The sequence below is a fragment of the Odocoileus virginianus genome, chromosome 14, assembly GCF_023699985.2.
Source record: "Odocoileus virginianus isolate 20LAN1187 ecotype Illinois chromosome 14, Ovbor_1.2, whole genome shotgun sequence".
NCBI lineage: Eukaryota > Metazoa > Chordata > Mammalia > Artiodactyla > Cervidae > Odocoileus > Odocoileus virginianus.
Genome location: NC_069687.1, coordinates 27,684,154 through 27,698,692, shown reverse-complemented (window position 1 = coordinate 27,698,692; position 14,539 = coordinate 27,684,154). Strand labels below are relative to the sequence as shown.

At 42.0% G+C, this 14,539-nt stretch overlaps 1 protein-coding gene across 8 annotated transcripts in view; it reads left to right on the top strand.

Annotated features, from left to right (window-relative positions):
- The window catches only part of DROSHA (drosha ribonuclease III), a 118,251-nt gene that overhangs the window by 5,016 nt on the left and 98,696 nt on the right, over positions 1-14,539 (top strand). For 6 of the 8 annotated variants that reach the window (XM_070476527.1, XM_020887065.2, XM_070476528.1 and 3 more), the window contains 4 exons: positions 1,103-1,939; positions 5,924-6,016; positions 11,539-11,649; positions 11,881-12,112. In XM_070476527.1, coding sequence (XP_070332628.1) covers positions 1,103-1,939; positions 5,924-6,016; positions 11,539-11,649; positions 11,881-12,112 — 1,273 coding nt within the window. The remainder of the gene's footprint in view (positions 1-1,102; positions 1,940-5,923; positions 6,017-11,538; positions 11,650-11,880; positions 12,113-14,539) is intronic. The other 2 variants (XM_020887063.2, XM_020887064.2) reach the window with 1 other exon arrangement.

The following is a 14,539-nucleotide window of genomic DNA, read 5'->3' as shown; positions in this document are numbered from 1 at the left end:
AGCAGCCATCCTAGAGCCCTGCCCTGATGGCACTGGCTGTTCTGAGGTCAGGCAGACATCAAAGGTGAAATGAGGTAATGAGCTGGTGACCTGTTATCATTGTAGGACCTGCCAAAAAGAACCACAGAGCGTGTGAGAGCAGGGTACCTAGCAAGACCCTGGGGGTGGTGACATTGGTTGTAGAAAGGCCTGCAAAGGTATTACAATAGTAGCGAGGCAGGATAGGATGGTGTGGAATGGACGGACTCAAGTATCTATGAAGCTGAAATGATACAGGCGTTTGAGCATGAATTTTTAACTAGAAGGGTTAAGGGAGGAGAAGTTGTCAGGTAATTCCCTGGTGTATGACTTGAAGACCAACAAATGGTCTCATCTACTGAGACAGGAAGGGGCTTCTCAGGTGGCACGTGTGGTAAAGAACCCGCCTGCCAGTGCAGGAGACATGAGAAACACGGGTTCGACCCTTGGGTTGGGATGATCCCCTGAAGGAGGGCATGGAAACCCACCACAGTAGTCTTGCCTGGAAAATCCCATGGACAGAGGAACCTGGTGGGCTACAGTCCAGAGGGTCACAAAGGGTTTGACACACAAGGGACTTAGAATGCATGCATGCATTGAGATAGGAAACACTACAAAAGAAGCAGGTGGTATTCTCTTGGAGGGCAAGGTTACTGACTCCTTTTAGGACATGTTGAGTTGAATTTGGGAGTCTGTGCTGAGTGGGAAGGAAGGTGTGTCACGAGGATGCTCAGTGTATGTGTAGAAACATGCTGTGTGTGGACAGGATGACGTGGTGAGGTGAAGGTTGGCGGGAGCTTGAAGAAGGACATGGTAGCAGATGGTTGAACTCTGGGATGTGACCTCATCATGCTGGAAGTGGAGCCTCTTAGGAAGCGACAAGGTCCAGGGATTGACCATGGCTTTGGTTGAGTGGCTGAGACCTGGGAAGAGGAGTTTATTGGCCCTGAGGAGTTTCAGACAGTACAGAGAACTCAGTATTAGACTGGTGGAATATTCCAGCAGCCTAAGGGGTGGTCAGGTATTGGTGAAAGCTGTTTACATAGTGAGTTTGTCTCTTCTCTTTTTCTTTCCTCCACCAAAGTCACAGAATGTCGTTCCACCCAGGAGGACCCAGGTGTCCCCGAGGGCGAGGGGGACATGGAGCCAGACCCTCCGCACCAGCCTTCAGGCCCCAAAACCTGAGACTGCTTCACCCTCAGCAGCCTCCTGTGCAATACCAATACGAACCTCCCAGCGCCCCTTCCACCACCTTCTCCAACTCTCCGGCGCCCAATTTTCTGCCTCCCAGACCAGACTTCGTACCCTTCCCTCCGCCCATGCCTCCTTCAGCGCAAGGCCCGCTTCCCCCCTGCCCCATCCGGCCCCCGTTCCCCAACCACCAGATGAGGCCCCCCTTCCCCGTGCCCCCCTGTTTCCCTCCCATGCCGCCTCCGCTGCCCTGTCCCAATAACCCCCCAGTCCCTGGAGCGCCTCCGGGGCAAGGCGCCTTCCCCTTCATGATGCCGCCGCCGTCGCTGCCGCATCCGCCGCCGCCTCCCGTCGTTCCGCAGCAGGTCAATTACCAGTACCCGCCCGGGTACTCGCACCACAGTTTCCCACCTCCCAACTTCAGCAGCTTCCAGAACAGCCCCAGTTCCTTCCCGCCCAGTGCAAGTAACAGCAGTAGCCCTCACTTCAGGCACCTCCCTCCGTACCCGCTCCCCAAGGCTCCCAGTGAGAGGCGGTCCCCAGAGAGGCTGAAGCACTTCGACGACCGCAGGCACCGGGACCACAGTCACGGGAGGGGCGAGCGGCATCGGTCCCTGGAGCGGCGGGAGCGAGGCCGGAGCCCCGACCGGAGGAGGCAGGACAGCCGCTACAGGTCGGATCACGAGCGAGGGCGCACGCCCTCCCGGCACCGGAGCTACGAGCGGAGCAGGTAAAGCACAACTGTGGTTTTTTAGAGAAGTTGCGGAGATCCTGACACAGGCCATTTCTGCGGCTCAGCAAACCAGACCCAAAAGGTCCAGCCGTGCATTTCGGTTTATAAAAGGAAAGTGCTGTTTTATTAAAGAGGGAGAGACAATTGATGAGGAAAGAAGTTGACCTCAGGTAAAAAGCCACTTTGAAAAGCATTCCCAAGTTAGCAACACAGGTTCATTTCAATGAATGTAAGCCAATTACTATACAGAGTACAGCTGGCATTTTAATGATGGTCAATAAAAGGTCTTGTTTGTGTGGACGTTGTATTTAATTATGTTCAGTATGACCATCTTGTTAGGTTACTGCACTGTGAGTTCTTTTGGAATTGGTGGTCTGCAGGCCGCTGTTAATCAGTTAGGAATCCAACTAGTTAACAAGCTGAACTTGCTTCCTGATTTTTAGGATAAATGGAAGTTTATCTTATGTTTTTGCTTTCTTGCTCTGTTTCTTTATAAACTGAAATAATATTAAGTATACATTATCAAAGTTAGTTTTCAAAATAGCTTTTAATTTGATTTTGTTGCATCGAAATTATGCATACTAAATAACATTGCATTTAGAACATACTAATCCACTCCAGATTAAATTTCTTTTTTGTTCCCATCCAAAAGACCAAAAACCTATATTTACAAGGAAATAAGGTTTCCAGCAGACATTCATTGATGGGTATCTAGAAATTCTCTGAAGTTATTTGTGAAATTTTATGTTTATATATATTTTTTCGTAAGAAGATCAGTGGCTTACAACAGATTCTTAAGAGATTGTATGAGTCTGTTACCCTAAACCTAAGAACCATTGGTTTAGATGGAAAAATAAAAATGTGCACATATCGATTCTACTAATATTTATTTGTACCTTCAGTGAACTGTTTGTATCAATGAAGATTTTTGGTTTTCCACTTGTCAAGCTGGTAATGGTGCTTCTCTTTCTGGCTGCTGTGGTGTGTTCACTCACCTTCATTGTCTTGTGGAACTTCTGTGCTGAAAAGTTTGAGGTCCCCAAACCAGGTCACCTTGTTACTTGGGTTTGTAGAGTGTGAGTCTTGACTCCTATGAAATTAATGTGCTTCTTGGTTTCCATGTTGTTCTCATGGCTGTGTGTTTGATTCTGACCAAACATTTTGCCATTAAATGGTAACAGTCATTCTCAGTCCTAAAGGTTTGGAAGGAAGCCTTCCAGGCCTTGGAAGGTTTGGAAGGAAGCCTTCCAGGCCTTGGAAGGTTTGGAAGGAAAATGCACTTTTGCTTCTCCCTGATGCCCAGTTGAAGGCAGAAGTGACACGTTTCCTGCAGGGGTGACCGATTCTGGTGGGCTAAAGCTGACTAGAGTCGGTAGACTTTGAAAAGTCTTTTCAGCATGGCTTACTGTTCCTTGTAAGTTTTGTTCTTACCTTTGTGATGGATTAGTTGGCAGAGGCCTGTGAGGGTTTATTTTACAATTTTATGGTGAAAATCTAAACTCGAGAGAGTTTGATAGTTTTCTTTAGACTTAAAGTGATTGTTACTAAACCTGTCTTTGGGGAAACATTTTGCCGCAAACTTCAAAATTCCAGATGGCTTTTTTTTTTTTTTTCCTGTTTGAGAGTACTGTAGTTTTTAGGGTTCTGCTGTAAATTCCTGAGTTCTCCCATCCAGGCTTAAGCTTGAAGAAACACAGATGTCCCGTAAACTGAGGATCCCTGTCACTAAGTGAAATCAAATGCTGAAAAAATGACCCTTAATCCCCATCAGCTTAAACCACAACCCCTTTACTGTGGGGGACCTTAGGCGGTTAGCTCATCTTTCTACATGGCCTTTATTTACCCTGGAGTTGTTGTATGATGTTGTGCTTGGGGGTGTTTGCTCTGGAGCGGCCTTAATGTCACAGCTGCAGTAAAATCAGTTCCCTCTGGGGTTCTTAGAGTGTCAGTCCTCTGTCTTGTATAGAATGCTTCTGTGAACCAAGCATGGACCCTGTGAAGTGCTAGTATGTAACTTCTGAAAGTACGCTGGAGAAAACATGTTGCACAAAGTTGTGCATTAGATTAGATGAAATTTATGCAAATTCTTCAGTCTGTCTTCTGGCTGCTTCTGCCCTGGCTTCTTGGGGTAAGTGTATCCACGCTTTTTCAAATTTCATTTTTCATTTTCTTCTCCTCCTCCTCTGAAATCTGGGTGAATAGTGATTACAAGATTGTTTCAGGGCAGACTATTTCCAGAGAAGGTTTGTGAAGAAGTAGAGGCATGCATTTGCTGTTGTGAAAGATCCAGGTTCCTCCAGGGAACGGGAAAAGGAAGAGCTGCAGGGGCAGCCAGCCAGGAGCAGGGCAGTGGCCTGCCACATTCGAGCAGTGTTACACTACAGGAACCCCATACCTGTCCTGTTGAGTACTGTGTGGAGCCGTTGGAGAGAGTATTGTGTATCTAGGGAATATCTTCATGGTCCCAAACCGGGAAGAATTTTTGGAAAAATAACCAAAGCATCGTTTTTCTTGCTTTAAATGGGTTCATCATATAGTATTACAGTGATTTATACTGGTCTTTTCAGTTCATAGCCACTCAGAGGTAGCACTCATCATGAGAAGTACCACCCTTGAATGCAAAATCCTATCCCCTAGATGTTACAAAAACAAACGAAAAATAAGGAATATCTTTTAAATAGAGTTTTTATTTGGAAATAGAGGCAGTTTTTTTTCAGCCGCCATGCCATCACAAATTACATTATATCGTTGTCATGTGATACCACTCACTAGATGGGATTTGCTGTCTAAAAGTAAGCTGTCATTTCAGAAGTGTATCAGATAAAGAATGTGGAATCCCAAGCTACTTTACTTTGGACAGCTGGTATGTACCTGAGCCTTAAGTATATGTTAAAAGTGTTATTCAGAGGAGTATTTCTTGAGGAAGGGGTGATTTTTAAGTGGAAAAACAATTTTTGTGTTAATGTCTAAGATCTCTTATTAATTTTGTAAGTTTTGATTTCAGTGAATTTACATTTCTTCTATTTGGCTATAGGTAGGGAATTATTATTTCTTTTTTGTCCATGCCGTGTGGTAGGCATATGGGATTTTAGTTCCCCTACCAGGGATTGAATCTGTGCCCCCGCAGTGGTGGGGCACAGTGGTGGTGGGGTTGTGGGGGTGGTGGCTATTTTTGAGTTTAGACATTTTTCTAGTCTTCTTTGCTGGACTCAGGCTAATAAAGCATTTTTTGGCCCCACTCTAAGACCTAGTATTTATTTCCTTTAGATTTAGTTCTGATGTAAACCCACTGGGATTCCAATTTTTTTGTCAGATCTCATTGTACTTATTGATTAGGTGCATAAGTTATTACTACCATTATTACTAAATTCCAGCTTTATATTGGAAGGTTTAAAATCCTGCATTCTAGTTTTACACTGAGTAAACTCAGTGTCTCTATTTAGACTTTTTTTTCTTCCCTGATGAAAACAGCACTTAAAGGTGAAGTGACCTAGCATGGTAGTTAGTGATGACTAAGAACTATACCTCAGGTGTATAACCTATAAGAGTTTAGAGCTCTTTATTATAGACCCTTGTCCAAATCTTTATTATATGCGTTTATTTGTTGGACAAAATTAAGAGTGTTCCAGAAATCAATAGGCAGTTGAATCCTTTGAAGTTTTCCCTGTAGAATGATTGTCTGGTTGGAAGGTCTCAAGAGAAGATCATGATAAAATTCCCTTCGTTGCTTAGTATTAAGTATGACTTCTTTTTTTTTTTACAAGAAAACAGCAAGAAATGTCTAAGGTAGTTAACTTGCGTAAAGTGAAATGCTCCTGTAACCTCTAATACATGAAGGGTGAATAAAAATGTCCCATAGTGAATAGTGCTGCAGAATACTTAGGTGAGGTGAGGTCCATTTATTTAGATGAATTCAGTGAAAAGAGATGGTGTTTTTGAGTCTTTCTGTTGAAAACAGCTCTGTGTGTTAATTCCTTTAAGAGAGCGGGAACGGGAGAGACACAGGCACCGGGACAGCCGAAGATCACCATCTCTGGAAAGGTCCTACAAAAAAGAGTATAAGAGATCTGGAAGGTAAGCAAGGAGTTGACACTGGAAGTCATAGGATTATCTCCTGAAATTCAGATTTTGTGCTTGTGTAGGGTGTCAGCCAGGTCTTCAGAATAGCCTGAACATTTGTCCAAAGAACACTGTGAAAAGCTGAAGTTGCCAGTTACTGAAAAACCTTTTATTTCGCAATGTATATGGGATGCACAAGGAAAATCTTGATAAGTCCCCCAAATTAGACCACTTTGTGACCTCAGTTGCTGTAAAACTCTATATTAGTAATTCAAGGTTTTTTTTTTTTAAGACCTTGAAAATTCATAATTATGCTCTTAAGTTTACTTGTTTCAGGAAAAAAAAGAAAAACTACAATAACACCTTATTTCGAAATATGACATTGAAATTGTTGCAAATAAAAATTTACAAGGTGTAACGAATTCTATATCAAGAGCTAAAAATTCATGTCTTAATAAGTGGTAATTATGAATAGCACTCTAATTACGAATAGATCTGACAGATTTTGGGTCAATTATTCATTTTCCCAACTTTGTTATTGGGCAAAGGAACTTTTTTTTTAAGCCTCAGTGTCTTTGTCTAAAATAAGGACAGTTATATTTGCCTTATTGAGTGACCAGGGGTCATTGAGATAACACACATAAAACACTTAGCACTTGGCCCAGTAGTGCCAAATAAATGGTAACTATATATATATTTATAATCTAATCACTTGACTCTAAAAGAGCAGAGAAAAGTATTAAAGGTAAAATAAATTAATAAACTCAAAAATAGAACTATAGCACCATAATAATATTTGTAAATAGTGCAAGATTTCTTTGAAAGGCTGTACAATTTAAAAAGTGGCAAATCAAGAAAAGCACATATCCATTAGGTATAAGAAAGAATGTATTATTATAGCAATGAAGGGGTTTTAAAAATGATAGTGCGTTGGTATAAGTACTGATGTTTTATTTGAGAAATTTAAAAACTTGAATGTGATGGGTTGTTTCTATGAAAACAAAAATTATAAACCTTACACTTAGAGCAGAAAATTTTAATAGGCCAATAACTATGGGATAAAGTTGACTTTGTGTCACTTCCAAAAAAGTTTGAAACTGTTTTTAGAACACTGAAGAAGATGGAAGGAAAGCTCAGCTCATGCTGTGATATCAGGGAAATCCAAATGGCAAAACTATCAATGAAAAGAAAACCACAAAACAATTTCTTTAGTGAATATGGATATGAAAATACTGATTAGCATATTAGCAGGTTGTTTTCAGTTGTGTGTTACAATAGTTGAGGGTTTATTCCTAGGTTGCATGGGTAGATAGATTAGTATTAGGAGATATATAACTGTAATTCTTTGTGTCAGGATCTCTAGAGTTATCTCAGTACTTGCCTATTAGCAGTTTAAAGTTGCATTCAATTATAAGTAGAAACTGGTAAAGTAGAAGTATAAGCAGACTTCTGTAACTTGATAGAGAACATTATCTTGTGATGAACATGATTGATACCATCTGAGAAGAGCCAAATTTATTATTGAAACCTTATAGGCCTTCCCATACACGTTAGAAAAAAAGACAAGGAGACCCCATTTCCCACCACTGTCACCTCATGTATGTCTTAACAAGCAAATGACAAACATCATATTCTTGTGTGTCCCAGGTATTATACGGTATGGTGATAGTCTTTAACAAGAGTCCCTGCTTTCCAGGAATAAGAAAGTTAAGTGCTGTGAGAAGTGCTTTTGATAGAGCAAATACATATTGCTTCCAGAACACAGTAGTTAGTAACTGTTTCGGGTGGTCATAGAGAAGTTGACAATGTACTGATTCCCTGGAGTATGGGTAGGAATGCCTAAGGGAAGGCGAATGGTAGGGTGAGAGAAAGAGCAGGTGTGAAGGCTGCATTGGAGAAGTGACCTCAGAGGATCAAACCTGGAGGTTGGGAAATGAATTTAGGCTTTTGTTAGTAACCCAGGAAAGAAATGATTGTGGCTAGACCAACCCATTGTGGCAGTGACAATGGGGAAGTTGGAGGTAATTGAGAGAGATCGAGGTGGGAGTCAGTAGGACCCAAGTCCCATCACCTGAGACCTGATGTTTCCCTTGGAGGGCTAGAAACACTAAGAAACAGGCAGAAGAATGAGTTCAGTTTTGGGCAAGTGGAATTTGAAAGTCAGTGAGACAGCTGGGTGGAATTTTGTGGTACCTAGTGGGACACAGAAGTATAAGGCTCAGAAAAGAGATCTTAGCTGGAAATGCTAAAAGCCATGAATTAGATGAGGTCAACTAGGGAAAGTCTGCTCAGTGAGAAAGGGCCTGACGAAGAGGAGCAGAGAAAGATAGGGAAAAAGCTAAGATACTGTGTTTGTGGAACTCATTGAGGGCCCATCTGAGGTTGGTTTTTAATGTGGAGTGCTGAAAAATCTCTTGGTTTAGTTGTTTCTTCTCCAATACCCAGTAAACTTGTGGAGAAGGCAGAGACTTGGATTCTTCGAATTCTAACTAATGCAGTAGATGAGAAAATAAAAGTTATAGATGTAAATACTGTGAAGGAGGAAAAGTTACCTAGTTGGTAATATAGCATGTTATCAAACAACAATTTTGAGTTTGGATTTTGAAATTTGAAATGCCTGAGACACCTCCCTAAAATGATGTTTTACTCCTATTTTGAAATATCGCTCTCAAAGTGTTAAAAAAAGGAAAAAAGAAAAAAAGAATACTAATTGTTGTTCACAATAGACAACCCTGATCATCCATTATTTAAGACACCTGCCTAAAGTGGATGGCGTAAGGATGTCTTCTGCCTGTGTTTCTCGATGGTAATAATAATAAAACATTTGGTGGGATTTTTAGTACATGTCAAAATGTCTGTGTCAAATAATCATATTAGCATTTAACTGTTACTTACTAGCTGTGTGAGAGTGGGCAAGTGATATAATTTCTAATTCTGTTTCCTGTCTAGGGGATGTTTATATCTGCCTCGGGATTCTCGTCAGGACTAAGTGTATCAGAGTGCTTACAAGAATGTCAGGCTCTCAGGAAGAACCACAAACAAAAACAAATAAAACCACACCACAGGGAGCCAGGATTTGCCATTATTAGCTAATGATATTACCAGGACAGTTCAAGAGAATCAGTCAAGGAATGTTAGAATTAACTCACTGAAGTTGACAGTTATACAATAAACATATCATAATTAAGAGCCTTCCCTGAATTCCAAGAATACCTACTTACGAATAGAAAATATAATAGAAAATTTAAATGAGTAAAAGTTAAATTTCTTAATAAACTAAAAAATATATAGATCAATAGGAAGATATTAAGTGTGGTGGATGACAAGGAAGGTGATGTAAATGAATGGAGGGCATGTTAAATTCCTGTAGTGGGAGTGGAAGATAGGGTTAAAAAACATACCAGTGTTCTTCCAAAATATTTGTAGGTTTTAGCGGTGTTGGTGGTATAGTGGTGAGTATATTTGCCTTCCAAAAAATCTATAATTTTAATGTAAGTTCAGTTGAGGTAACTGTTTTTAGAACTTTACTAGGACTCAAATTTTTCTTGGGAATAGAAGTGAGTATAATGAAGAAAAATAATGCACAGTTTGATATGGGTATAAATAGGTCAGTGAGACCAATCTGGAACAACATTCAACCTATATATATAAAGGTTTACATCTATCATAAAGCTGTTTTTTTCAAATCAGAGGAGAAACTGATATGGAAACAATGCAAACTGTATGGAAAAGAAATTGAGTTCAGATTTCTGCCTTAGATCTTGGACAGATGGAGTAAAAAAGAAAAATTAATGTTAAAAGTAACTGAAAAATATAAAATATTTATTTAACCTTGCTATGGGAAAGGATTACAGCCATAACACTAAGACTGGAAATAGAAACAAAAACAATCTTTGCATTTGGCCACATAAAGATTGTATGTAGTTATGCTGCTGCTGCTGCTAAGTTGCTTCATTCGTGTCCAGCTCTTTGCAACCCCATGGACTGCAGCCTACCAGGCTCCTCTGTCCATGGGATTTTCCAGGCAAGTGTACTGGAGTGGGTTGCCATTGCCTTCTCTGATGTAGCTATAAACAGAATTAAAAGGAAAATAGACTGAAAAAGGTTACGTTACATATGACAGAAGATGGGTGATAATTAAAATTAAAAACTGTCAATAAAAAAGACTATAATCCTAATATAAAAAATATCAGCATGGTGTATTGATTCATGTTCATATTAGTAAAAGAAGTGAATGTGAAACCTGTTATTTCAGTAGTGACAAATTAAATGAGATGCTCTCTTTGTAAGGATAGAAAAGATTAAAAACAATCTTGTTGACAGGTTGTGTGGAAATGGGAAATCATATACAGTTTTGGTGGTAATTTAAACTGGTAATTCTTATCTGTAGAGAAGCCTTTAAAAAAGTACACACTCTTTGTGTGTGAAATAATATGACAAGTATGCAAAGAACACAAGTGTATTTACAGTAGCATTGTTTACAATGGGGGAAGAAAGGTAACATCCTAATTGACAATGATCAGATTTGTCAGATTACGATATATACATATAAAAGAATGATATGCATTATTAAAAATGGTTCAGATGTAGATGTATTGAAGTAGAATGATGTTCCTGATTTACCACTTGTTGAGGAGAACAGGCTACAGAGTTCCTGTTTTTAGAAACTTGTATGTTTATATATCCATATCTTTTAACATATTTGTGAAATATAATTGTTATCTCTGAGTGGTGTTACAGGTGATTTTTGTTTTATATTTCTACAGTGAACATATATACATTTTACTTCACAGTAAATATTTTTTTCTGGTAACAAACCTCTTGATGTACACTGTAATATTTAGAAGTTGCATCAATAAGTAATATATATAGTCCTTCTAATCACCCACTATTTTCCCCCTGATGTATATACACCTACAGTTATATTTTCCCTGCTATAAAATTAGAAATGAGTGATAGAGTTGATGGAAAAACTTAACTTGTGGCTTTGACCCAGATGTAAACTTTCTTGGATAAGAGTGACTTTGTCAGTAGAGCTGCCGAGGTGGCAGCACATCACTAATAAAGCAGTCTCTTTCCCTGGCTGGATTCTCCAAGTCTGTATGGTTCCACTGAAACGTCCTGGGCTTAATTTAAAAATCTACCCTATGGGTTTTTCCCTCCAAGCACATCCTTACGCTGAGCCTTTGCAAATTTCATGCTCCAGTGATTCAAGGAGATAGAATTGCTTTTTTCCTTTTTAATTGAGTTACTATTAGTATTTGTGGGGATCAGAATTAGGTGAATTGGTGGTTCATTAAGCAGTAATACCCAAGTACGGGCTTCCAGAGAAATGGTGAGGGATGGTATAACTGGTTCACTCTTGGATTTTGGTCCTCAGGCTAAATTTATGGCTAAGTGGAGACCATGTTTTATGAAGACTTTTTTTTTTCTCTTGGCAAAGCAAGATGTGGAGAATTCAAAATTAGTGTGCTCAATGCTGAGATTGTCTATAGATGGAGATGTCCACATGTTTCCCAGAGATCTTTCTGTTCTAGGAGTTATGGTTTGCCGGTTGCTCCTGAACCTGCCGGATGCACACCAGAATCACCTGGGGAGATTATTAAAAATACAGAATCTTGGGCCCCACCCCCGGAGACTGTGAATCAGTAAGTAGATCTGGGGTAGGGCCTGGGAATTTGTACTTTTAAACAAGTAACTTCAGGTGATTCTGATGTCAGCAGACTGGTGTCAGGGGGTCACTGGTTTTCCATACAAATGAATATGGTGGTTTGGCGTGACATTTTTCTTTCAGGTGACAAATGAACTAAACAGGTAAAATAGAAAAGTTTTACAAGGAAAGAACATTTTTAATAGCCTCCCTTCGCCCCCTTTTGAAGTCGCTCCCCAAGCAGGGAGAAGAAGAGAGCTCGCTGGGAGGACGAAAAAGACAGATGGAGTGACATCCAGGGCTCTGGCAAAGAGAAAAATTATACCTCAATCAAGGAGAAGGAGCCAGAGGAGGCGCTGCCTGAGAAACACGAGGAGGAGGAGGAGGAGCTCCCTAAGCCCGTGTGGATTCGGTGCACCCACTCAGAAAACTACTACTCCAGTGACCCCATGGATCAGGTGGTAGGTCTGTGCAGGAGAGAAGCTGTGGACCAGAGCTTCTCAAGCCCGGTGCTGTCGGCGTCTTGGGCTGGACAGCCCCTTGTGCACGGGTCCTGCCCGTGCAGGGTCGGATGTTGGGCAGCATCTCCGGGCTCTGTGCCCTGGATGCCAGTAGCACCCTCATGCCTGTGATAACCGAAGCTGTCTTCTGACGTTGCCCAGTGTCCCCTGGGGGGCAAGAGAACGCCCCTCCTCCTGGTTGAGAACCACTGCTGTAGACAAAAGCTGCTTTACAAAGGCAAGAGTGCCGCAGGTTTATGGAATGATCTCTTCATTCTGATTTTTGATGACACTGCTAGTCTTGATGCTGGTGGTCACGCTTAGCTCTGTTATGCATTCTGCGGTATACATCTGCACGCGTGTGTGTGTTTTTCCCTCACAATGAGAAACAAGGGAGAATTGAGTTTGTCCCTTGCAAGTCTGCCCTTGACCAGAGGTACCCATAGCAGGTTTCCCGTGTTGGTTGCTGGTTTTGTGGAGTTGCAGTGTCGTCACCTTGGATGGGCTCTCAGGATCATCAGCACACGCGCTGCTCACGATGGGGCTCCATGGGGCTCAGCAGCTGTGCCTCGCTGTTGTGGGGCCCCACGACCTCTGGGTGCTCGCTTCTCCTTCTCTTTCTTCCATTTCCATTTTATTTCTGTCACTCTCCCTTTCTTCTTTTTTTTTTTTTTCCCTCTGTCTCTCCCCTAACAGGCACTATGCCTCCATCCCCATTAAGTTAGGTGTGTTTGCCATAGGATGGACACACAGTCATGTTCACTGATGAAATGAATGAGTGAACGAAGGGATACCTACAGATTTAGGACAGGAGAGCCTGGAGATGTTAGATTTAGTGGGTGGGGTAGAGAAGAGAGCATTCTGTTGTTCGGAATTTTGTAAAAACAGCTTCGACTTGGACTTGGCCCTTACCTATGGTGAGCTTGACAGGAGACTGTCGCCTCTGGCGAAAATGTTGGAGAGGTCTCTCTTGGTGGCATGATATTTTACTTGATAAAGAAAAGCAGGGTTTTAAGTTATAGTTCAGGTGACACAGGCAAGGAGAAGCTCATACATGGAGCCCTGTTTGTGAAACTGCTCCGCGCGTCTCAGATTACCTCCCTGAATCCTTAAAACATCCCTGGAAAGAAGGCATCTGTTACTTCAGAATGTTGTTGTAAATGAGAATACTTAACTGATCGTGGTTTAAGCTTGCTGGGTTTGTTTTCCTTGATAAGCCATCTGGAGGGAGGTGGTGGCTGGTGTGTATTTAGTGCCTTAGTGACGGCAGGACTGTAGGTGGGCATCGCTGTCTTCCCGAGGGCCCACCATGGTTGTAGGATGCCCACGGGAGCCCCAAGCATCGTGTCTGTACACATCTCTGCCCAGACACAGATGCAGAGGGCAGTACTGGGTGGAGCCCAGGGTGCCCGGGGATCTCTTTTTCCATCCCTTCACCCCGAATCATGTTTAATGGATTAATTTTCCATCTCTGCCATAACCCATCTCCACAGACTTCATTCATGGCTTAAAATACGACACATTTATTAGCTCACAGTTCTGTAGGTCAGAAGTCAAACGGGTTTCCCTGGCTAAATTGAGGTACTGGCAGGACTGCTCTCCTTTCTGGAGATAACCTGTTTTCTTGCTCATTCAGGTTGTTGGCAGAGTTCAGTTCCTTATGGCTGTGGGATGGAGGCCCTTGTCTCCTTGCTGTCTGGCAGGTGTGGGCTGTTTCCGGTTCTAGACCCCGTGTGCATTCCTTGGTCCATGGACCTCTTCCTTCATATTCAGAGCCAGCAGCGTGGGTTGAGTCCCTCTTGTGATTTTTTTTTTTCCCCCTCTTGTGATTTAAATAGCTCTTGCCTCTTCTGCTGCACCTCTGACTGCTGCTGCGAGAGCGTCTCCACTTTTAAAGGCTCGTATTCAACTGGGTCCATCCAGATAACCCCACCTCAAATTCTGTAGCCTTAATCGCATCTGCAGAGTTCTTTCTGCACTGAAAGGTGGCGTGTTCACTTTCCAGGGATTGGGACAGAGACATCTGTGGCGTAGGGGGACTGGCATCTGAGATCCCAAGTTCTCTGCCTCAAACCTGAAGGGAATCACAGTTCTGTTAGCAAGGAGGAAGGGGAGAATGGCTCCCCGTGGGTATCATTATTCTTGAAATAAAGTTGAAGGCCCCGAGGTTCAGAACATTTAAACAGGCAGAGCTTTTGCTTTTCCTCACCTGTTTTTGTGGATGTGTTAAAACTCCAGTGTAGAAGGAAGATTGATAAACCACAAGGCCAACATTGGCTTCTGTTTGTGCACCACTGGTGCAGAGAGGGCCTAAGTGTCAGAGCTTCCCCAGCATCACCAGTAATGAGGTGGGGCTGAGGAAAGCAGGCACCCTCTTTTGGGAATAAC